At 52.0% G+C, this 22,101-nt stretch overlaps 8 protein-coding genes across 8 annotated transcripts; 4 read left to right on the top strand and 4 right to left on the bottom strand.

The window, feature by feature from the left end:
* Positions 1 to 1,396: 1,396 nt before the first annotated feature.
* Positions 1,397 to 2,013, top strand: B0T23DRAFT_392021 (ribonuclease-domain-containing protein; the record flags this gene model as incomplete). Its single annotated transcript, XM_062837985.1, has 2 exons — positions 1,397 to 1,649; positions 1,805 to 2,013. 2 exons carry the CDS (start codon positions 1,397 to 1,399, stop codon positions 2,011 to 2,013), a joined length of 462 nt encoding a protein of 153 aa, XP_062697049.1.
* A 343-nt stretch (positions 2,014 to 2,356) lies between these two features.
* Positions 2,357 to 4,493, bottom strand: B0T23DRAFT_401024 (Swi5-domain-containing protein; the record flags this gene model as incomplete). Its single annotated transcript, XM_062838544.1, has 5 exons — positions 2,357 to 2,522; positions 2,611 to 2,726; positions 2,802 to 3,245; positions 3,590 to 3,606; positions 3,680 to 4,493. The coding sequence occupies 5 exons, from the start codon at positions 4,491 to 4,493 to the stop codon at positions 2,357 to 2,359; spliced, it is 1,557 nt and encodes a 518-aa protein (XP_062697050.1).
* A 791-nt stretch (positions 4,494 to 5,284) lies between these two features.
* On the top strand, positions 5,285 to 8,824 carry B0T23DRAFT_16997 (Endonuclease/exonuclease/phosphatase). The gene has a single exon (XM_062832891.1). The coding sequence runs from the start codon at positions 5,439 to 5,441 to the stop codon at positions 8,598 to 8,600; it is 3,162 nt and encodes a 1,053-aa protein (XP_062697051.1). The 5' UTR covers positions 5,285 to 5,438; the 3' UTR covers positions 8,601 to 8,824.
* A 664-nt stretch (positions 8,825 to 9,488) lies between these two features.
* B0T23DRAFT_16981 (uncharacterized protein) lies at positions 9,489 to 11,531 on the top strand. Its single transcript, XM_062832884.1, has one exon. It carries the CDS (start codon positions 9,597 to 9,599, stop codon positions 11,220 to 11,222), a length of 1,626 nt encoding a protein of 541 aa, XP_062697052.1. The 5' UTR covers positions 9,489 to 9,596; the 3' UTR covers positions 11,223 to 11,531.
* A 308-nt stretch (positions 11,532 to 11,839) lies between these two features.
* On the bottom strand, positions 11,840 to 13,132 carry B0T23DRAFT_401027 (FAS1 domain-containing protein; the record flags this gene model as incomplete). The annotated part of the gene is made up of 1 exon (XM_062838545.1): positions 11,840 to 13,132. The coding sequence occupies one exon, from the start codon at positions 13,130 to 13,132 to the stop codon at positions 11,840 to 11,842; it is 1,293 nt and encodes a 430-aa protein (XP_062697053.1).
* Positions 13,133 to 15,042: 1,910 nt separating this feature from the next.
* Positions 15,043 to 15,835, top strand: B0T23DRAFT_309051 (glycoside hydrolase; the record flags this gene model as incomplete). The annotated part of the gene is made up of 2 exons (XM_062834500.1): positions 15,043 to 15,672; positions 15,749 to 15,835. 2 exons carry the CDS (start codon positions 15,043 to 15,045, stop codon positions 15,833 to 15,835), a joined length of 717 nt encoding a protein of 238 aa, XP_062697054.1.
* A 140-nt stretch (positions 15,836 to 15,975) lies between these two features.
* On the bottom strand, positions 15,976 to 17,588 carry B0T23DRAFT_17021 (uncharacterized protein). Its single transcript, XM_062832898.1, has 3 exons — positions 16,854 to 17,588; positions 16,666 to 16,782; positions 15,976 to 16,559 (listed from the first exon to the last, which is right to left on the bottom strand). Exons 1-3 carry the CDS (start codon positions 17,125 to 17,127, stop codon positions 16,063 to 16,065), a joined length of 888 nt encoding a protein of 295 aa, XP_062697055.1. The 5' UTR covers positions 17,128 to 17,588; the 3' UTR covers positions 15,976 to 16,062.
* A 1,658-nt stretch (positions 17,589 to 19,246) lies between these two features.
* On the bottom strand, positions 19,247 to 22,066 carry B0T23DRAFT_369871 (uncharacterized protein). Its single transcript, XM_062836555.1, has one exon. It carries the CDS (start codon positions 21,989 to 21,991, stop codon positions 19,442 to 19,444), a length of 2,550 nt encoding a protein of 849 aa, XP_062697056.1. The 5' UTR covers positions 21,992 to 22,066; the 3' UTR covers positions 19,247 to 19,441.
* Positions 22,067 to 22,101: the final 35 nt, after the last annotated feature.

The raw sequence follows: 22,101 nt of genomic DNA on the forward strand, positions 1-22,101 counted from the left end.
GCTGAATCAAGATCATGAGACGTTAAGTCTCTCGTCGCAAATCAACAGATCGTAACAAGACACAAAAAGGATACGAACGCACCTTGCATGTGCATTTCCCCATCTTTTAGTTTCAATGTGATAAAGATGCATTAACAGTATCCGCGTCGCAATGGCAATGGATCAATACAAGACGCGATAGTAGAGGAAAAAAAGGAAAAGGAAACAAAAAATATCGCCAAGGGGGGTCCGATCTCCGGCAGCGCTATTCCAAGGCCAGTGCTTACTATGTAGTAGCGCCCTCGTTAACGAATCACGACGCGCATGAGGGAGCAAGCCTCAGGGACCCCCAGACGGAGCGGCTTTTCCAAACACGGAAGCTCCCTTTGGCTTCTTGCTTTCCCCATTTCATGGATTTTCATGCATGATTTGCCGAACCTTGAACAGCTGGGAAATTTGAATGTGTTCTTGGCCAGCGTCAGACCTCGCATTTTGCAATCTGAACCGCTCATATCTTCTTCGCCGAAGCACCGCGATGCCTGAACGGCCAAAATCTATAGCCTATCAGGGTGCAGTGTTCCCTCCTCGTGGGTTTTCAATGGCAACCGAAACGTCGTATTTGGGACAGATGATTTTTGAGGTCGTTTCCAGTACGTTATTTGCTTGCTGTTGTTGGTTCATCCAGATTGCGGGGAAGGTTCAAGTTGTTCAAAGGGATAAAACGTGCCTAGAGCCTCTGGAGGATATGAAAGGACTGACATAATTATCCAGTTACGATCAAGAGCTGGTCGTTCTACATATGATGTGTACCACTAAACTTGTGAACCCATCCACCATCACCACTTCTTGCAATGAAGCCAATTGATGCGGCGGAGTTCTTCCAGAAGATCTCCCGTGTATTTTCTTTCGCGGTGTATCTGATGGGCCCCAAGACTCCATATCCGCGTGGGTGACTACATACTGTGTATCGCTTATCGCCATGCTTTTTCACACCACATGAGGAGAGAGAGGAGACACACTTATCTCACCCTCTCACCATGTAACTGTAGTTCCCCATCACCCCCTTCTGATCTGCACATCAACCCGGCAGTCTCGCCCATTCATCCACCCACGACACCACACACATTCACACCCTCCGCTTACACGGCTGCTACCCACATTTCAAGATGCAGGAACCTTCCCTTTTGGGACATGCCAGCGATTGATCGACAAATTCACACACTTCATGGGCTGAACGCCCGTGAGGTTCACCAGGAGGCCTGAATTATAAAAGAAGTATAAAAGAAGCCAGGCCATCAAGGTCCATCTGGTGACCGAAACCCCTCGTCCTTCAGTTCCGTCGTGTGATACCCGTCTCGTTTTGTTTCGCTCCTCATCTCATCCCACCCCACCAAACCAACTCCAACAAGCCGTCATCATGGTCCAGCTCCTCTCCGCCTTCGTCTCCCTCCTCTCCGTCGTCGCCGTCTCCGGCGCCGCCATCCCGGCTCCTGCCCCCGAGGCTGTCGCTGATGTTGCCCCTGAAACTGCTACTATCGAGCCTACCGGCAACTTCACTGCCCAGGCGTGCATGTATACCTGCGGCTCAGTCTGCTACAGCTCTTCTGCCATCTCTGCTGCTCTGAACAAGGGCTATTCTTATTACGAGGACGGAGCCACCGCTGGAAGCAGTACGTTTCTTTTCTTTTCTAGTTTCCCTCCCCTCCTTTCTTGCTTTTTCCTTGCTTTACCCATGTCCAATATCTTCTTGTTCTTCTCCTTATTCTCTCTTCCTTCTTCGGTCCCTTCTCTTTCTTTCCAAAGCAGCGCTAACAGGTCCCAACAGGCACCTACCCCCACCGATACAACAACTACGAGGGCTTCAACTTCCCCACCGCCAAGCCCTGGTACGAGTTCCCGATCCTGTCGTCCGGCCGCGTCTACACTGGCGGCTCTCCCGGTGCTGATCGCGTCATCTTTGACTCCTACGGCAACCTGGACATGCTCATCACCCACAATGGTGCTAGCGGTAACAACTTTGTTGCTTGCAACTAAGCGATTGCCTTTGGGATTGGGATCGGAAATGGGAGAGGGAGACAATAACCTTATGAGTGGATGAGATGATGGGATGAAACGGAATGGACACAAAGGGGACCGAATCCTAGCGCCGGCATCGAGCTGGACTGGACTGGACTGGACCTTGACGGGGCGCGTGGTGTATATAGCCCAAGTGGTGTATGCGAATCTTGCTAGTCTGTACATATTGAACTTACCCTGCAGCGGAAGTTCGGTTGTTAGCATTTTCAAAAGAGGGGAAAAAAGAGATTCAATACCCTACACAGCGGATTATCATATGGATGTGGACACTGACTTGACTTACACCTGATGAAGCGGAGGTTCAGTCATCAGCAGTTACCCCGTACTGCCCATCTTCATACAAAGCACCGATAGACACCCCTTTGTTATCGGCAATGAGGCCAATGAGCTGCTGGCCGATGTCCTTCATATCGTTGTACTCTTTTAGTAACTCAATGTGCGTTTGTACTGTTTCCTCTGGTGGTTGACTACCGTTTCTCACATGTCAGCCAAGTTGCCTTGTCGGTGACGAGGGGTTTAGTTTTGAACCCCCTTTGATAGTGAAGTATTACGTACCTGAGGGCTACCCTTTCCTCCTCTATCTTTCTTGACATGTCGAAGAGTTGGATGAGATCCTTTTCGGCTTGTTCAAAGGCTTGGAATACCTTGGTGAGATAGCCGAAGTACTTGTCCTGACAGCCGCGAGATACAGGATCAGCATTCTATTCTTGGCGATATACGGCCCTGTTAATCTTCCCAACACATACCCTCATAACTGACTCCAGTTGATCTCGGGTTTTAAACTCGACCTCCACAGTCTGGTTATCCCCACCTGTCGTTATAATGAGCACAGGCTCGACAGATTTACTTTGGTGCACTTGCAGCTTCCAAACATTGTCGAGAATTGCGCTGTCTTGATTTTCATTTTTAGCTCGAAATGGCTCTCCATCGAAGTATTTCAGCTTCAAATCCTCGATTCGAATTTTATATTCGGCAACACAGGCTACAAGTTTGGCGTTGACCTCGCGCCACATTGAAGCAGTGCATCCGGTCGGGGTGTGGTTGTCGAGCCAACGCCGACACGAGGCGATGAGATCAATTTGAGTTTGCGCAGCTTGAGCGAGATGTTCAGGCAGATCAATGACGCTTGATTGCGACATTGGCCTTGGAGCTCGGGAAAATCTCGCGGGCATCGTGATTATGTTGTCGACCTGTGTCAGTTAAAGAGGATGTAGAAGGGAAGAAGAGAGGATGAACAAACGTCGAACAAACGTCGGACATTCGACATAGCTAAGGTACAAATAGTCCTATTGACAGCACAGTTAGGACAGACGCAGTTCACACAGTGTACGGCGAGATACGCAGTATATACTAGTAGTAGTACTGATCTCTTCAGAAACGTCGTAATGGTTTCTGGGCATGTTCTTTTCAATTACAGGGTAACTCGCTAGCATCTAAGCATAGCATGTAGACCAATATGGCATCGCTGTTGATGTTTGATTTTGTTGCTGTAAGAAATCAAGTTTTGTTAGACGCTGCTGGTTTGCTTCCTAACCTCCCCCATGCCTTTGACTGTTTTGAGCACCAAATAAGTCATTGATGTTCAGCTGCCTCCCCGCCAGTTGACTACCTTCACTATTGCCACCAAACGCTCCCAGAGATGCCCATGGTGCTGGCGCCTGTGCGTAATCTGCGACGGCAGCCCCATTGTTCGGCACGCCCTGCTCATACTGAGGAGCTCCGACAACCTGGTTATTAACCGCGCTCAAAGCTGCCCTTGCCTTCTCCCATTGGGCCTGAATAAGACTCCAGTCGGGATACTCCATAAGAAATTGACCCTGGGAGTCTCCGGTTCCCTTCTCCTCGTTGCTGTGTAAATGAAAGCCGAGTGCTCTCCCGGGTCCCGCTTCGTCGGCCTCCATTTTCAGACTTAGAAACTTCTCGTTTGTGGCCTCGTACATTTCGACTTTTGACAGATTGATGGTAAGATTCTCCATACTACGTCGATTCAGCACAAAGAGGTTGACCTGTGGTAGTTCGTGGCCGGTGGGGAGCACGATCGGGTCGCACTCGCAGAGGAACATGGGACCCTCGACATCGCGCAGTTCCCAGGAGTTTGTTGTTGAAGACCACTCGTAAAGACGAACGAAGGAGCAGGTCAGGAGGATGGCGCGTAGGCCAGAGACGTAGCGCTTCAGCACGGACATGTTGAGCTCGTAGTTGGTACGGGTGGTGGTGTGCACATAGGTAGCCGACTCGTCCTCTTCTGGCACGTAGTTTTTGGGATCGTACATGCGGTTCTCGGCATCTCTGGGCTGGGCCGCATAGCTGGTGTTGACGGCGTCACTATCGTAATCGGATTGCTGGGCGTAGCGGGGGCCGCTTTCTCGGGAGCCGCCGTTATTGTACGAGTGGTTGTTGCGGCTGCGCCCCTTGCGAGGGGTTGGTCTCCCGCTCATGGTGGCAGTCTTTGGTTATGGAGGAGATTCGGGATATCGACAAGAGCGATGACTTGGGTTGACGATGTCGGTGAAATGGACGGACTCGAGATACGCGGCTTCGATGACGGACGTCCGATGATAGAAGACGACTATAACGAGGACGATGGGTATCGCCTCAGCTGAATGCTTGTATCGGCGCGCGACACTCGGCTAGAGGCAAAGAGGTGATTGTCGATTGTGGACACCCGTATCACGAGGCATAGAGGTAACCTAATGGATATTGATGCAATTCGTGTTGTAGCGACAGAACTATGTACTGTGATGGAGACATCCAGGTAACGGACGAGATGATGTGTTGGGCGTCAAGCAGCGCCGAGGTGCCTGCCGCGCGAGCACTTGGTGGGGTGAATCTGGGGAGCTCCACGGACTGACCACTCAAAGGCGAGAGATAAGGGAATCGCTAGAACCTCAAGTGGGACAAAACCGATAACGACAGGGGCAATGGACAAGCTCGAAACAGCGTCATCGTCCACTGGACCAGCAACCCTGATCTCCCTGTGAACGGCAGGGCCAGGCGCCCGAGGCCACCCCCTTGCAACATCCACATCATACCTGGGCTAGAGGCAGCCAACATTTCCTCCGTGATCAACACCATGACTCGGCATGGGTCGAGACACTCTTCCTTGTTCTTTTGCCTCTTGTATATAACCACCAACCTCAACAGACAAAAGGCGTTATTATAACGGGTTTACATCATCTGTTATAACCACCACACGACATCCTTGCCCGCTATTCTAGTCCTGCCTAACCGCCTTGGTGACATCCAACCACCACGACCTTGTGCCAACTGACCAACTCTTGCGCCTGCCTTGCGCGCCGTCATATCTCTTTACTGGGCAGCCCTTACGGAATCATGAACACGACGAACAAGTCGTCTCGACATTTATAACACAGGCCGCCACCATGCCCTCCTCCGAAGGACCACCTCCCCTTAGTCGCACCCGCACCGGGTCCGCCACCACCGACCCCGCCGATCTGGGTACAGGCAACCCCCATTCGTTACACCAAGCTATTTACGCCCGGCGCGAAGAGTATACCCGCCCCCATCGGATACGCGTCAAGGTCGGAACGTGGAATGTGGCTGCCTGCCCTGGCACGGATAAAGACCTGGCCAGCTGGTTTGTCGACGGCAAGGGAATCGACACTGCGCTAGCCACTCTCGATCTTAACCGGAACGCGGCTATCGAGGGGGACACTGATGGGGAGGACGGGGTACACATTCTGGGCAGAGACAAGATCGGTCTCTATGTGCTGGGATTGCAAGAAGTGGTGGACCTAAACACGGCAAGCCAGTACGTCAGTCGCGTGTACTCTGGAGATGAGGGGGTTACCCAAAAGTGGAAGACTGCGCTCGACACCGCTCTACCTCCAGGCTACAAGCTCGTTGCCTCTGAGCATATGACTGGCCTCCTGCTCCTCATCTATGCCTCTCCAGAGGTTGCGCCGACCATCAGCAACGTGAGCACTGTCAGCGTTGGCACAGGCCTCCTCGGCTACATGGGCAACAAGGGCGCTGTCGTCACTCGCATTATCCTCGGCGAGTCCACCAGGCTGGTCTTTGTCAACTGCCACCTTGCCAGCGGTATCGAAGCAACGTATAACGAGAGGCGCATCTGGGACGTTGGCCAGATTCTTGGCCGCACCCGCTTCAAGCCCGTTAGCTTTGCTGGTGTATCAGAGGACTACGAAGAAAAGATCGGCGACGAGGACTTTACCTTCTGGTTTGGCGACCTCAACTTCCGTCTCGATGGTCTGCCTGGCGACGACATCCGACACCTCTTGATGTTGCACACAAAGGGAGAATACGGTGCTCCCAGGCCAAAGTTCAGGCGCGACAACTCTCTCGAGGGAGAACCGATCATTGTGCACGCTGACAAGTCATCCGACGCTGGCGACGAGACGAACGATGGCAACTCGACGACGACTCACTCTACGGGAGACACCAAAGCTACCGACTATGACAGTGATTCCGACTTGGATGCGCTTCCCGATCCTGATGACTTTTTGCCAGACCCCCATGATGATCCTACTTCACTGCAAGCCACGCTAGATTCGTTGCTTCCCCACGACCAACTCACCAGGCTGATAAAGCAGAAGAAGGTGTTTCATGACGGATGGCATGAGGGCACCATCTCCTTTCTCCCATCCTACAAATACGACGTTGGTACTGTCGGCCTGTTCGACTCGAGCGAGAAAAGGCGGGCACCGAGTTGGTGTGACCGAATCCTCTACCGCACCCGTAAGGATAAGGAGGCGTATGATAAGAAGATCAAGGAAGCCGAAGACGCACGAAAAAAGGATGAAGAGATGAAAGCTCGCGGTATCGATCAGGCCGGAGATGACGACGAGGTGCTTTTTGACTACGATCCGGATAACGACGGCGACGACGATCACTCGCCAGATGTGTCACGGCTGGAATACGATGAAAACGACGAGGGCGAGGAAGGCGATAACCAACACGACAGAGATGACTGGGTGGATAGGATACGCCAGGACATCTACACGTCTCACCAAAGGATCACATCTTCCGACCACAAGCCCATCATATCCATCTTTACCCTCAACTACGACGCTGTTGTGCCGGACCTAAAAGCAAAGGTCCACGCAGAGGTGGCCTGGGAACTGGACCGCGCCGAAAACGAGGGCCGCCCTTCTCTGACCGTGGTCAATGACTCGCGCGACGCCCGAGGACCGGGGCGTCCTGGTGGTTCTCAAGATTCCGCTGAAGAGCTCGTCGACTTTGGAGAAGTGCGCTTCCTACAAAAGCAAAGCGCCACCCTTACACTAGCAAACACGGGCCGAGTTGCATGTACCTTCTCTTTCGTCGAAAAGCCCTCTCCTGCTAAAGAGGATGGCCCGATCCCGCCCCCTTGGCTGAAAACGTCCTTCATCTCTTCAGAACCAGCCATCGATGATTCACATTTACCAGATCTCGGCAAGGAAGTTACTCTGGAGCCCGGTGAAACGGTCAGGGCGCGATTACAGGTCAGAATCAACAATGTAGAGCAGGCTAGGGTACTTAACAGTGGGCGGGACAGGTTAGAGGAAGTTCTTATCCTTCGAGTAACTGATGGGCGGGATCACTTCATTCCTGTGCGTGGTGTTTGGATGCCTACGTGCATCGGTCGCTCCATTGACGAGCTCATCCGGGTACCCGAGGGGGGTCTCCGCAAGTTTGTTCACTCCTTGACTGCGAAGAACAGCGGCAAGGTCATGTCCGTCCCAGAAGAAATGGATGTCCATTGCGCTGCGCCCAGGGAGTTGTTCAAACTCACCGAGGCCCTTGAGTCGGTAACAGAGCGCGTATTGGCAGACGAGCAGATGCTGGAAGAGTATAAGGTCCCTAGAGCATCAGGTTGGCCCTTTGAAGAAGATACTTGGCGAGTCACCGACAAGTCCCTCCGTGCCTCTCGCGCCGCCGACCTTATCGACGCCCTCGACGAAGGCATGACCCACATCGTGGATGCCTTTTCCGCCGAGGTCCCGGCTGTCGAGCGTATTGAGACTGTTGCCGAAGTTCTCAAGCTCTTCCTCCGCGGCCTCACGGACGGTATCGTCACCACGTCACTCTGGTCTCGGATCGAACAAGCTTCTCTCGTCTCCCTAGGTCAAGGGGCAGCTGCATCCTCCAAGATTCCACCTCAAGAAACAGCATATGAACAGGACAAGGGCACAGTCCTCGACATTCTCTCTACGGCGCCCAACCACAACATCTCCTTCGTCTTTTTAACAGCCACCCTAGCCAAGGTCACCACCGATCTTTCCCCCATCACCAAATCTGACCTGGAACTCCTCAAATCGGACACTCCTGTGCGGCTTAGTATGCTGAACAGGCGGTCACTCACCGCAGGACTAGTTAAACGAAATACCTCGTCCGGGTCTTCGGGGCAAGCAATGGCCGCAATGGCCGCGAGGCAGGCGAAGGAAAGGAGCTTTGCTGAGGTGTTTGGAGAGCTGGTATGTAGAGCGCCAGTGCAGAAGGGCATGAAGGATAAGGAGAGGAAGGCGGTGGAGGAGAAGCAGCAAGCTGTGCTGGAATTGTTTTTGAGGAGGAGAGGGGACTGAAATGTAAAGACAGGTTGACAGAACGGATTCTTTAGATGGACGTTTTGGAGTAGTACGGGACATATGGGAAGCATGCTTGGCGTACGGGAACACTGATGGCTTCTCACTGACAAGCGAGTTAAGCCTTGCGTTTGAGTTGTACTACAATGTTTGTTGGCATAGTGTAATGCTGTATTAGTCAGAGGGTAGCGTGATACCTTGTTGTTTGTCTAGCGGAGTTTTGGTTGCTTCGATTCATCTTCATCTGGGGTGGTGTTACCGATGGTGGTGATCAGTTTGCTCACCGGAGAAAGTTTGAGAAGGCGACGGAAGCTTGGCTGCGATCGGACCAACATGAGACTGAGGTGAAGTGTCATAGGATCAACTCACTGCACTCCATCCGAGCTGAGATAAATTAGGTACGCGGCTTCTCTGGGATCATTGCAAATATTGCATTTGAAGCTCTCCACATGGCCAAGGCCGTCAGACCGCCAAAGGGGAAAGAGCATGTGTACGATGTGGAAGGAGGGAATCCACTTTGTTTCTGTTTACTCAAAGTTGGGAAGCTGCCTTGCTATTACTCTGTTTCAGGAGTGGTAGCCTGGATACCTGATTCCACTCTTGATCCGGTCTTTGCTTCGCATGACACAACTCGAGCACAAGAACAGAATGGGAAAACCTTAGGCCAGTCTGTCTCAGTGGAGTCACAGCGTCTTCAATCCCATTCACCTGTCATCGCCAGGTGGCTCCAGCCTCTTCACTGTTTTTGTCCAAGGCAAGGTCAGCGGGCTTTCACTTGACACAAGTTGCCAGCTGCCATCCCCTCTATGCTATATAAGCTCAGGTTACGAATCCAATTCTTTTTTTTAACCAGACCACAGCCCCTCCTCTGATCCAGCGACTTTCATTACCTAACCTTCTGGCATTTTTACCCTTCCACGAGCTGAAGCCTCGGTGCAGTTCTTGTACATTCACACCAGACTCGAACAAGCGACCACTGCCAGCGACACAAACACCATGTCCTACGAACATCGATGTCTCATGCGCCGCCGGCTCGAGCTGTACCACGACCTCTTGACAGAGCAGCTGAGGCCTAGAATCGAGGCTGCCGCTGCCGCTACGACCGAGAACGAGAACCCAGATTCCGGTACCGATCAGTATATAGATGACGATACTGACAATTCTGACGACACTGACGACTCCGACGAGGATCTACGCGAGTGGGATCACGCTGAGAACAAGTCGTCTGAGGAATCATATGCCCGTGTCACTCAATGGCGTTGTGGGCTTGAGAGAAACAAAGTCTGTGAGACGGACGCTCTAAATCATTGTGGGCAGACTGAGGAGGGGTCGGGTCAAGTGGATTTGAGGCAGCAAGATAACAAGTACGAGGCTTGTCTTACGGCGGAAGTCCGTCATATCGAGCAGGCCCGTAGTGGCACTGCTGCGGACATGAGCATGCAAAATCTTGGAGGACCCCTAGCACCACTCTTGGCTACCTTGCCATTAAATCACATGGCCAAGAATGAAGAACAAGGACAGGCAGATGATGGCGAAACAGCATCGAGCAGCTTCGAAACCACAGAGCGGGAAGCGAGCAACATTCCATTACCCGATCAGGGGAATTCGAGCTCGGAAGCATCAAAAGATGACTTTTCAAACAAGTTCAATACACCACCCAGCTCCTCTTGCCGCGAGTCGTCCGTCACTGCGAGCCCAGTGCCCATTAACAAAGGCAACGATCCAACCTCCCTACTCCGACAATCCAACCTCATCAATCAATCTCAACCAATTCCCACAACCTTGAAGCTTTCGCAGTCACCTCGTCGTTCAAAATCGCTACCCCCGCTGAACTTCTTCCCTTCCCGTTGTCCACCCACGCCACCTCCAGACACTTCCTCCTCCACCTCTACCTACTCGCCACTGCGCTTTACTGTCACTCCAGCACAACTCGAGTTTTTCTACGAACACATCCACGAGGTCGAGTACATGATCAGAGGAATCGACTACCAGTTCCAAATGCATGAGTACCGGGATGAAGTCCGCCGACAGAATCGACGAAGGCGAATACGGACAGAGGTGGAGGAACGGATGAGAATCATTGAATGGAACAATGACATCCCGGGTGAGGACTGGGGCAGTGTGACAGGTATGGATGAGACCGAGCTGGTTGAGGAGTCAGCGGAAGAGATCGGACAGCAGAGCTGGGAGAATGATACTGTTGTTGCGGTGTGGGATACTGGTGGTTTGGAGGGCAATCAGCCCACAGACACCGAAGGGGAGGGTGATGATGATCCCAGCTCTTATGAGCCTGGTGGGGTGGGAGATGGCTGTGCAACAGATGGACATGGGGAAGAAGATGACTCTGTTTGGGTCGACGGAGCCGGAGATGAGAATGCGGCCGCTGCTGCAGATGGTAGCAGCAGCGATGAGACCGGATGGAATTGTGCTTGGTCGTCCACTTGCTTGGAGTCCGAGAAGAAGACCCAGCCTCATCAACCAACCAAAAGCAGCTCACTTCGAAAGGAATACACCCCTGATGATATGGTCTGGGAGGAGGCGGTGGCCGAGGCTGAATACCTAAAAAGCTTTGGGCATCATTTTAAGAAGGACAAGCGTGGACGAAGGTACTGGCGTTTGTAAAGGGGTAATGTATGCCAAGTCATCACACTGTCTGTCAAGGAAGCACGATCGTTGTTTGGGTTTCATCTTGAGCAATGATTATGCTTCCATGTAGCATGCATACCCAAGCTAACAAGCGGAGGCTTCATGTTCGACGAGGAACACTATTATCATTGCAATAAGTCCTTCGCTAACCCTGTATGGTGTGCTACCTAACACCCTACCCTCAAGAAAAGAAACTGACAAGCACCACTGCCATGATTGTGGTCACAGGTTCACAAAAACACAAAAGCCCCCCCACAAGAGCGCGATGCCGACTGCAGCAGTAATGGTATTTTTTGCCGCTCCCGACTTTGCCGTTCCAGACTTTGCCGCAGAGGGTGACGGTCCGCCCTCTGTTATTGTCGATGTGATCGTGACCACACCATCACCATTCCCGCCCAAGGAGGTACTCGGCGACTGTACGCCCGAAGTAAAAGGAACGCTATTCGTGGTCGTTGCGCCTTCCCAAGCAACAGGTTCTGTATTAGCCGTCGGAATCGGTGTTGCCGTTGAGTTATTCGGGTTTAGAACACTAAAGATCACCCACGTGGTCAGTCATAGCAACCTACCTAGGCTTGGAGGAAGGAAGAAGGAACTCACCCATCAACAACATGAACTACCCCATTCTCCACCAGCACATCACTTTTAACCACTCTCGCCCCATTCACAAACACCTGCTTGCCACTTCCACTGGTCTCCTCTTCATCATCCTCCTCAGCATTTGTCCCATCCTCCGTTGATGTCGACCCATCGACGACCCTTACTTTGAGTGTCCCCCCTTCCACGGTCTCATAGTCCTTCTCAAACTCCTCACCTCCCTCTGGCCCGCCAGCCTCCCCATCACTGTTATCATTCTGCACCAACAAATCACTATAGAACACCTTCCCCTTTTGGCCCTTCAGCACGTGATAGGCCATGATATCCGCCAGCTCGTCCTCATCCATGTCCGATACCACGCTTCCTACTGCATTCCAGGCGTCGTTGGAGGGGACAAATATGGTGATGTCTTGTTTGGTGTTGAAGACGTCTGTGAGGTTGGCTCTACTTAAAGCGCCGACAGAGGCAGTTAAGGAGAGGAGGGAAGAAGCGGAGGAGGATATTTCGTCGTCTTGGCTGGTTGATGAAGAAAAGGGGCCAAAAGAGGCGAGGGTGTCGTTAAGTCGTGAAGGGAGAGAGAGGACATGGTCGATTATGTGAATGGTGCCCCCGGAAAAGTTGAAGTTGGCTTGGGTTATTGTTGATTTGGTTATTTGCCGTGAACCACCAGACCCACTGATGCCGGAGTAGAAGGTAACTACCGGCTCACCACCGCCATCACTAGAGGAACTCGAACGAGCGATGACTCGTTGGCCACCAGACACATTAGCATAGGGCGTAATATCTGGCGCCAACAACGTTGGAATGAAAAGCGAGTTCCCATCTATCCCGCTCCCATCATCATCCACACTATCATCCCTCTTCTTCCTTCTTCTCTTTGCCGCCGCTGCAGCACTACTACCACCACCACCAGTACCAGCAGTCAAGTTGCTCGTCCACCACACCCCCCTCAAAACATGATAGTTCCAAAACGCCTCCACCAGCTGCGGATCAAAGTTATTCAAGTCATTCATAGTGACGGCTTCCCCACCGCCGCCGCTGCCACCGCCAAACAGTCCGGCCATCGCGTCGTTGCTGGGCGCTAGTATGGTGATGCCTGAGGTCCCGTTGATGGCGGCGAATAGGAATTGTTGGGTCTGGATGTAGCTGTTGAGTGTTGACAGGCTGTCGTTGAGGGCTTGGAGGGTCTCGGTTAGGGTTGGGGTGCGTTGGCCGCTTTCGGCGGTTTGAGCAGAGGCGGTAGGTAATGTGGTCGCTAGAGCTATCGTGGGAAGGGTGCGCTTGGGTTTCATCGTGGTGGTTTGGGGGTGGAATATGGTGTGTTGAGAGCGGATTTTGGAGGAGGAGGTGGTGGTGATGGAGTGACGGATGTCAAAGATGGTCACGATGTCGGGCGTTGACATGAGAGCTGGGCAAGTCGTGGGTGGGGGTATGATACAGTCGAACGAGGAGTCGGGCAACTAAGCATTCGAGATGAAGATGAAGTTCAACATCGTTATATTGCACCTATAAACTCTTCCAATATCTCCATCCATCACGACCACCATCATGATCAACCGACTTGGAATCACTCGCTCGTCATCCATTCCTCTGTGTTCCATCATCTCCAATGTTGGCGGAGGGCAAAGTTAAAACTTGGCTGCGCCCTCCTGACCGAAGCTAACTTCCCAATCAGTGATCCCGAGTGTAGTCATTCTGATGGCAATGTTGGAAAAGTTCGAAGTGCAAAGAACCGAGGGACAACCGACAAGCAAGCGCAGAATAAACAAAAGGTCGAAGAACATGGGCGATTTCTTCCAGATAAAGTCCAAGACCTCATCCTTTACAAGGAGCAGTTTGCCGTTGAGCTGGCTAACTGGCTGACTTGAAGGATATCAGGAGAGCGGAACTCGCATCTTTCACTGCACATGGTGATCGTGGTGGTCATGATGATACATCACAAACGGATGATTTGCCTCCTGAGCCGTGGCCTTGGGATTGAATCCTGCGTGTTGTTTGCATAAACTCGGCAGAACTTGGGGAAACCGTACCTTGAAATGCGCACAGTGGCTTGGTGCAAGCAGCTGTTGCTGCGAATATCTCCTGCTGGACTTCCACAACCTGCGTGCCTGCCTAGAATGGTTTGTTGACTGTTGCAGTTGGTAGGCAGGCAAGGTGCGAACTTTATCAAGCTCTGCAGGGCATGTGTATACCTCAATAACCCGATGACACATACCTGTACCTTAGCCAGTTTAGTATCGTTCTTTCCTCCTGTAACTCCCTGTTGTTGGCCTGGGGAAGTGCGAATCGAAATCACATTCCGAGGGAGCATCTAGCGATGAAAGGAAATTCCTACCCTCGTCAATTAAAACCGACTACTCTCATCACAATTCCGGGCCCTTTAGGTTCCACCAACACTCGTGTGAAGAATGGGGGATGTTATGCAACCTTCTTCATACAGATATTCGAAGTGTCCCCTTACTCCGCCTTCATCGCCCAGTTGAAGTGATGAGGATCGCTACTTGGTGGATCAAAATATCACAGCCTAATGCCACGCCCAGGACATTGTTCTCGCGTACCCTTCCATTGAAAGAATGATAATGTCTCCATAAGGCCTGAAATTCAATTGTGATAACCCAATTGGGGGTTGGGGACCGGAGTCCCGGGAGAGGCCCCTCGGAAATTATGCCTATCACAAGATCTGTTGTTTTCCAAGCCACAGCCAAGATGTCTGAATCAAGATTGACGATGCATTTCAACAGTGAAGGAGGTTTAAAACACGCGCCCAGAGCCTTGGCTCAACCGCTCTCGGGGATAACGGTAAGGCTACCGAGACAGATCCAAACTCGGGCCGGACTGTCATCCTCCGGGTGGGGGTTCCAAGAACGCGGGGGGGTGTCATTCTGACTGTCTTACACCAACCTGGAAAAGTTGCCCAGACGGCAAGACTTTAATGGGATCCGTTAATATTGGATTTCTTTGTGATGCTAACGTCTCAACATTTCTTGACAGCCATGTCAATGGCTTCAACAGAGCCGTAAACCGCTGATGTCGGTCTTATCAAAAGTATACCAAGAAATCCGGGGCGAAAATTGACAAGACCACAGGTGAAGAACTTGAGTATAAGTACGCCCACGATGACCTTAACCACCTCATGTTCTGGTGATCCACAACGAGCAAGTTTGAGCAAGTTCCAATCTCATTCTTCCCTCGTCCCGTCACCATGAAGGTCCTCGCCCCTCTCGTACTCGCAAGCGCGGCCAGCGCTCACACCATTTTCTCCTCCCTCGAGGTCAACGGCGTCAACCAAGGCTTGGGAGAGGGCGTCCGCGTGCCCACCTACAACGGTCCCATTGAGGACGTCACCTCGGCGTCCATCGCCTGCAACGGCTCGCCCAACACCGTCGCCTCCACCTCCAAGGTGATCACCGTGCAGGCGGGCACCAACGTGACGGCCATCTGGCGCTACATGCTCAGCACCACGGGCGACTCGCCGGCGGACGTTATGGACAGCTCGCACAAGGGTCCCACCATCGCCTACCTCAAAAAGGTCGACAACGCCGCCACCGCCAGCGGCGTTGGGAATGGCTGGTTCAAGATCCAGCAGGACGGCATGGACAGCAGCGGCGTCTGGGGTACCGAGCGCGTGATCAACGGAAAGGGCCGCCACAGCATCAAGATCCCTGAGTGTATCGCTCCGGGACAGTACTTACTCAGGGCTGAGATGATTGCGCTGCACGCAGCGAGCAACTATCCTGGTGCGCAATTCTACATGGAGTGTGCGCAGCTTAATGTCGTTGGTGGTACGGGTGCTAAGACCCCTTCGACTGTCAGCTTTCCTGGGGCTTACTCGGTATATACCACCATTTTTACGAAAAGTGTCGTTGGATATTGGGAGTAAGATGATTGCTAACATATGTTTTTCATAGGGCTCCGACCCCGGAGTCAAGATCAGCATCTACTGGCCTCCGGTTACGTCTTATACCGTCCCTGGTCCCAGTGTATTTACTTGCTAAATGGTTTAGCAGTATACGGCATGGTTGAAAGGTGGTAGTACATCCTTGAAACATGTGAGAGTCAATACAATTGGTTTAAAGACGGAACCTCCTCTTACTCCGCGTACTACCCCTATTCTTGTACATGGTTTCATCAACCCAACTTCGCACATACATACCTACTTGACGTATACATGATTAACGCATTTCCCTCTCATCTACCTCCAAAATAAGCTATCTCTACCGGCCTACGCCTCCGCCTTCCTAAAATTCGGTGCCTCCCTCCAATACTCCTCATCTCTCAACTGATGCTTCCTCGTCCAGTCCTGTATCCTTTCAAAGCTTCTACACTGATGTTCTACATCCCACAACAACGCAGTCCCATACGCCCTCTCCTTTTTATCCATCCGCAGATACTCCTCCGTGTACCTCTCCTCTTTTGTATCCTCATCAACATACGTATAAGTCTTGTTCCACCAGTACGTCATTTGCACATCCCCATTACACATTATCGCCTGTCTAAGAAAATCGAGACAGTGCGCCCGGTGGTCGTGGTATTCCGCGTCCGAGGTGTTGGGGAAGTAATGCCCTCGCCAAAAGGAGCGCCGGATGAGGTCGAGGCAGTGAAGCTGGTGGAACATGGAGCCGCCGTAGATGTAGGAACCCGGCGCGTAGTAGATCTCGGAGGAAGGGTAGCTTAGTTTTTGGGAGGTTACGAGGGGGAGGCGTACTCTGCCGTCGCTTGCTGGAGGTGGGTTGGGTTAGTGACGAGGAAAGAAGGGCAAGTCTGAATGTGACTGGAAGGAGGAAGGAGGAAGAGTGAAAGGGGCGGAAAGGGAAAGGAGTCTCACGACCGAGGATAGATTCCCACGCTTTGTCGACGGAGGGGGAGGGATCCTCTTGAAAAATGCGATCGGGATGGAAGCGCTCATTTTCATACTCTATGACGCCGTCTTCGAGGAGTGGCGCTGTTCGTTGCAGTCCTGTTAGCTTAATAGCCATAATGAATACATAGGTAAGGCTCGGTGTCTTGTCTTACAGTATGGAGGTCTCGGTGCTCGGTAGAACGGGGAAGAGTGTATCCTCCATAGAGCGTGGAGATACAGGCATAAAAGTAGGACGCTCAAGGCTACATTGATGGCGAGGACAATTCTCGCTGGCCTAGGCCACTCATCACGCATCAATCTCCAAGCTCTTGTATACTTTGGTTCTCGTCGAATGCATCGGCGCTGTTCGGAGCAGTCGGGTGTAGAGATGGAGTGTAAGAGAGATTCTGAAGAGCTCTCGACATTGGGGACCTTCTCGTATGGCATCGTGATCTAGTTATCGACACCGAACTTGCAAGGAGACGAAAAGAAGAGGAAGTACTGCAGAAGTTCTTTGAAGTGATGTGCCAATAAGAGGGTGTTGGATGCTTCTTTTATCATTTGGCAGTGAGAGATCTCTTGGGTCCGGGTGCTTCGGATATGGGCCCCGGGCGGCAGCTCAAAGTGGGCATATTCCATATAGTGTACTCCAAGCTCCTTTAGGTTGCGTGGAGGAAAATCATTCATCGTCGATGTGGCTGTTAAACTCCGTGGTGTATCGGAAAGTACGAATGGTGCACCTGCCCCTTCTGGTGCAACGGCTGCAGCTGACATCACATCTGACGACCCGCGCAACAACCCGACGAAAGCCGGTGCATCGGTGACGCGAGATCGTATACTCGGATTTGTCCGGCACGCAATGGACGACACAAGGTAAGCCTACTGAAAGTATGGTCCTGCCGTTGTTAGGTGCTCAGAACCAAAGCGCATCGTGAAGCCATCACCATCGGACTTAAACCAATCCTGTCCCGTTCTCAGAATGCTTGGATGGTTCTCACTCGACCGGCTGCGCAAGGCCAAGACGGAGTGTGTCCAAAACGACCCGTCAACCACAGAAACATTCGATCCCGAGTATCTAAGAAATCTGAGTGTTCAAGATGGCATCAGCTTGTGATCGTGGGTCGGTAACACCGTAACCGCCATTGCATCACGCAGTCAAGCACTTGGTTACCGTTCGCCAACATTGGCCCATATTCAATGTACCTGAAAGTTTCCCTCGCGTGCCAAAGTCTCCGATAGACTCTTGAGCAAGCAAGTATAAGGATCCGACTTCACCTTCACCAGAGTCTGGATCATTAGCGTCGGCATCAGCATGCGGTTCAATAGTAGCGTCACCAACTGCCACCACCACCTTTAACATCCCACGAACTCAAAAATGCGATTCATCATCCTGCTCTCCCTCCTTACGGCCCTCATCACCGCCTCTCTCATCCGCTCTCCTCGAAGCCCCAATACTGCACTCGCACCGATCAACAAGCGCTTCGAAGCCAGTGTCCCCTGGATCTGGCGCCCTAAGAAGGCGGACTTCGAGCAATTTGAAGAAGAGGGCGACGAGACCTCCACCGGGACCAATACCGACGCCAATGCCGTAATCAACAAGCGCAACAACGGCCCTTGGCACTGGCAGTCCTGAGAGGGGACCTCCGGCCAGTTCAAGGATGGCGCTGCTGATGCTGCTGCGGGTCATACCGTTGACAAGGCCCCTGGTGTGAAGGGTGGGCAGAGGTGAGCTGCTGCTTGGTACCTAGCTGAGCCTCACCGGTGAGTAACTTTGTCGATATCGATGACCTGCCGAGAAGTATCGTCTGCGTGCTAATGTTTGCGTTAGGTGCCATCGAGTGGAGCAGTTTTCTTTGGGTTCCATGATGGGCGTCCTGGGATAGTGTGTGAGACTAAGCGACGTGATGAATTGAAGCGATCGGTACCTTCGTTTGCTTTGGCGGTTGGAAGCTAGGTAGAATAGTCTGAGAAAACATATGGAAGAAAGGGCCATGACTATTTTTACTTACTTGGGAGGTCCTGGATGCTTGCCATTATTCAACATAAGACATACCGGCCTTTCTCTCTTTTTTTTTTTTTTTTTTTTTTTTTTTTTTTTTTTTTTTTCCTCTCCTTCTTGTTTTCTTTTATGTCGGACCCTATATAAGCCATTTTCCTCTTTCGAATTGCTTGCTCCTGTTAATCAGTGATACCATGTAAGGTGCTGAGTGAGACAGGTAGTGAAGCTATAGCCCACCCTAAGCTGGTGATGACGGAGGAGGCGAGGGAGCTGGCGAGGATACTATTGTGGGAAAGTGTGGTGTTTGTGGCGCGTTGGTGGCCGTCGAATTCGAGGAAGGGGTTTGGGTTGCCGCGTCAAAGGTGTGATGAGTGTCGAGGTGTTATGTGGTGCTGGTTTGGGTTGTTTCGTTGGTGGATTTGGTGACGCCGAAGATGTTGAATGATGCGGCGTTTGGGTGATATGGAGAGATATGGAGAGGGTGGTGAAGGAGATTCAGAGAATGGGCAGATGGTCGATGTAAGGATCTGTGCCGTCAGTCTGTTAGGTGCGGAGATTTCCACGAGGTTCAGTTCCAAAACAATTTATTGATTCTGGACACCCTACCTTTTCCATATCTAGGTATGCAGCTATCCCTTCGCTCATCCAAACATGCCTGCTCAATTGTTTATCCAGATCCTGAACATCGTTCTACCTATCTTGGTTCATAGCTTCAAACCATCTCCCGTCGATCTCTTCCTTGCCCGCTGGAAAAAAAAAATCTCACTTTTCCGAAACAAACATTGACCCCATCCATCCGTATGCCCGGCTCAGCCGTCTGCCGATTCGCCTTGCCATCATAAAGGTGAGCTTCCCTTTAGGATGCGGTTCATGGAATTGGATGGCCCGTTCAACATCCAGGCTGGTAGGACGAAACTGCCAGACAGATCCATACAGCTTCTCGGCCATGAATCCGGTAGAGGTCATGGCATGTAGGAAGTCGTTCCAGGGAATCTCGCCAGGGCTGGAGGTAATGTTGGGGTTGTAGAACAGCGTACGAAAAACCTTGATGGATCTAGCATCAACGGCAAAAGTAGGCTGTTTATCCCCAGTCACGTCCGGGGTGAGGGTTAGTTCCGGAGTGCTAGGCTCCGTTGAGGCATTCGTAGTTCCACGCGTCTTAACCTTGATCTTTGGAGACGGGGTAGGCTCGGATTTGGGAGCTGCGAGGCCGAAGAAGAAAGAAGAGAAGGGGACGATCAATTCATCCACATCTGCGACAGTTGTTTTCGCCCCTTTGTCGTCTGCACTTGGCGCGGGAGATTCAACCCACTCAGGTGTTCGCTGAAGACTTCGCGATTGAGTAAGGAGTCTCCGCACGAACGTGTTCTCAAGGTTGTTTGCGTCCTTGTACATGAATCGATCGACACCCTTCCAGAATTCGTCGAGGTTGCCTTCTGCACTTCTCAGAGCCTCCACATTCTCCTTGGTGCGGCGCTTGTCGACGGGGTAGAAAAATCTCCTAGATGCAGGCTTACCCAGCCGGACAAGTGAATGGAACCTGCCCTGCTTCTCACTGGTAGCCCTGACAATAGCTGCCCAAGGCTTGCTAGTTTCGGCAAACGCAGCCTTGATGTTATCCTCATGGTCGATATTGAGACTCTCAAAGCTGCGGGCCCACGGTTGGTAGCAGTCAAGCTGTCTCATACACTGGGTAATGATGGACAGCTGTCCGATTAAGCCAGCAACATAGGACGATATTATCCGACTAGCTTCCTTTTCAGTTTCCAGCAGGCGCTCCAACTCGTCCACAATTATGGGCTGTGAGGCGAGGAACAGGTCCATGCCGTCCTCCCACAGCGTCCTCAGAAGCCAGACCAACCGCTTCTCTACTGGAGTCAGCTTGTGGTTAGGGTTGAAGGCGACTGCGACGTCGTTCAGATCCCGCAGTGATCCCTGGGCTCGGATCGAGAGATATCTCATGGGCGGCGACGACATGACTGTCTGTTTCAGTTCGCCAAGGACACCCTTGGTGGCCTGGTAAAGGTAGAAACGGAATTTGAGTAACGCCTTCAGATACTCCTTGGGTAAGTCGTCCTTGACTGATATGGCCTTTGCATATTTTTCTTGGAGACATTGCAACTCTTGGGCTTGGCGATGAAGCTCGTTGTATACCTCAACGTCCATGTAAGCCGTTTTGACAAGAGTGGACAAGATACGTGACCATAAAACTTCCTCGTTGACGGGATAGGATTTACCCCAGCGGTCTTTGAGGGTCTCTGGGCGATGTTCTTGTAATTCCAGGGCTTTGTCGACGAAATAATTGGGATCCTCACGTAGGGACCACAGGTGATCTTCACTGGCTGCCGCTTGAGCGCCAAGAAGCGACTCGATGCGGCCAAAGTCAAGTTTGGCGGGTACTCTGTAAGGAGCTTCAGCAGCCAAGACAGCAAGAGAATCGAATCCGGTTGTCTCACTTTCTTCTTTCATGTGAGGCTCGGGCTGGACGGGATATGAGCTGCTCAAAAGCTTGTCTTCGGGGATCTCGTGAAGAATCTCGGTGCAGCATTTGATCAAGAAAGATAGTAGGCGATCCTGAACTTCCAACACAAGAAGTCCTTCACCGGGCAGGAACTGTCTCTGACTCATGGCCAACTCGAAGTTGCTGGGGTGCTCGTCCCAGGACAAAAGCTTGCCGTAATCGTCAGGGTGCTTTTCGTCGACGCCGTTGAGAATCATGGTGTGCTCGTTAAGGAAAATGGGTACAATGGCTTTCGTAACAAAGGCAAACTTTGTATTGGTGGCATCGATGGCGGCAAAGGTACAAGGGTGGTGGCGTCCGCGCGAGTTTAGCAGCAGTGGCAGTAAACGAGGACGAGAGAGATCCTCTTGGTTGATATAAGGCCACATGAACCAATCTTTGTATTTGGTGCCCGACATGCGCTGTTGTTCAGACTCCTTGAGGAAGGCCTCAAAGTCAGGACGATGATTGGGGGCCATGTTGGGCCACGCCTTGAGCAGGATCTGGAGACGCTGTGCCTTCTTCTTCTTGGCCCAGCGTTTTTGGATAGTGTCTTCATGTCGTTCAAGGATATCGTGCAACTTGGCGTAGGAAGCGAATATGCTGTCACGTCTTTCCTTGGCCGTGCGGCGGACGGAATCTGGGGATTGGCTTTCTGGGATGGGTAGCCCGCCTGGGCCGCCGCCGCCCAGGGCCTTGAAGATGCTCGCGGGGTCATTGAAGTCGATGTCGTCAAAGTTGATACCGGGACCGTCAAAACGTTCGGCATCGGCACTCCAAGGGTCAAATTGATGATTGGGACGGAGATCCATGACTACTGCCCGCCGCCTCTCAAAAAAGGGAAATGGTTGGACGAGGATGAAGGGGGATGGCGTGTAAGTGGTGAGGAGGTCCCAGTGAGGTTGTAGTCGAAATCGGAACC

This window comes from Neurospora hispaniola, assembly GCF_033458365.1.
Source record: "Neurospora hispaniola strain FGSC 10403 chromosome Unknown B0T23scaffold_1, whole genome shotgun sequence".
Taxonomy (NCBI): domain Eukaryota; kingdom Fungi; phylum Ascomycota; class Sordariomycetes; order Sordariales; family Sordariaceae; genus Neurospora; species Neurospora hispaniola.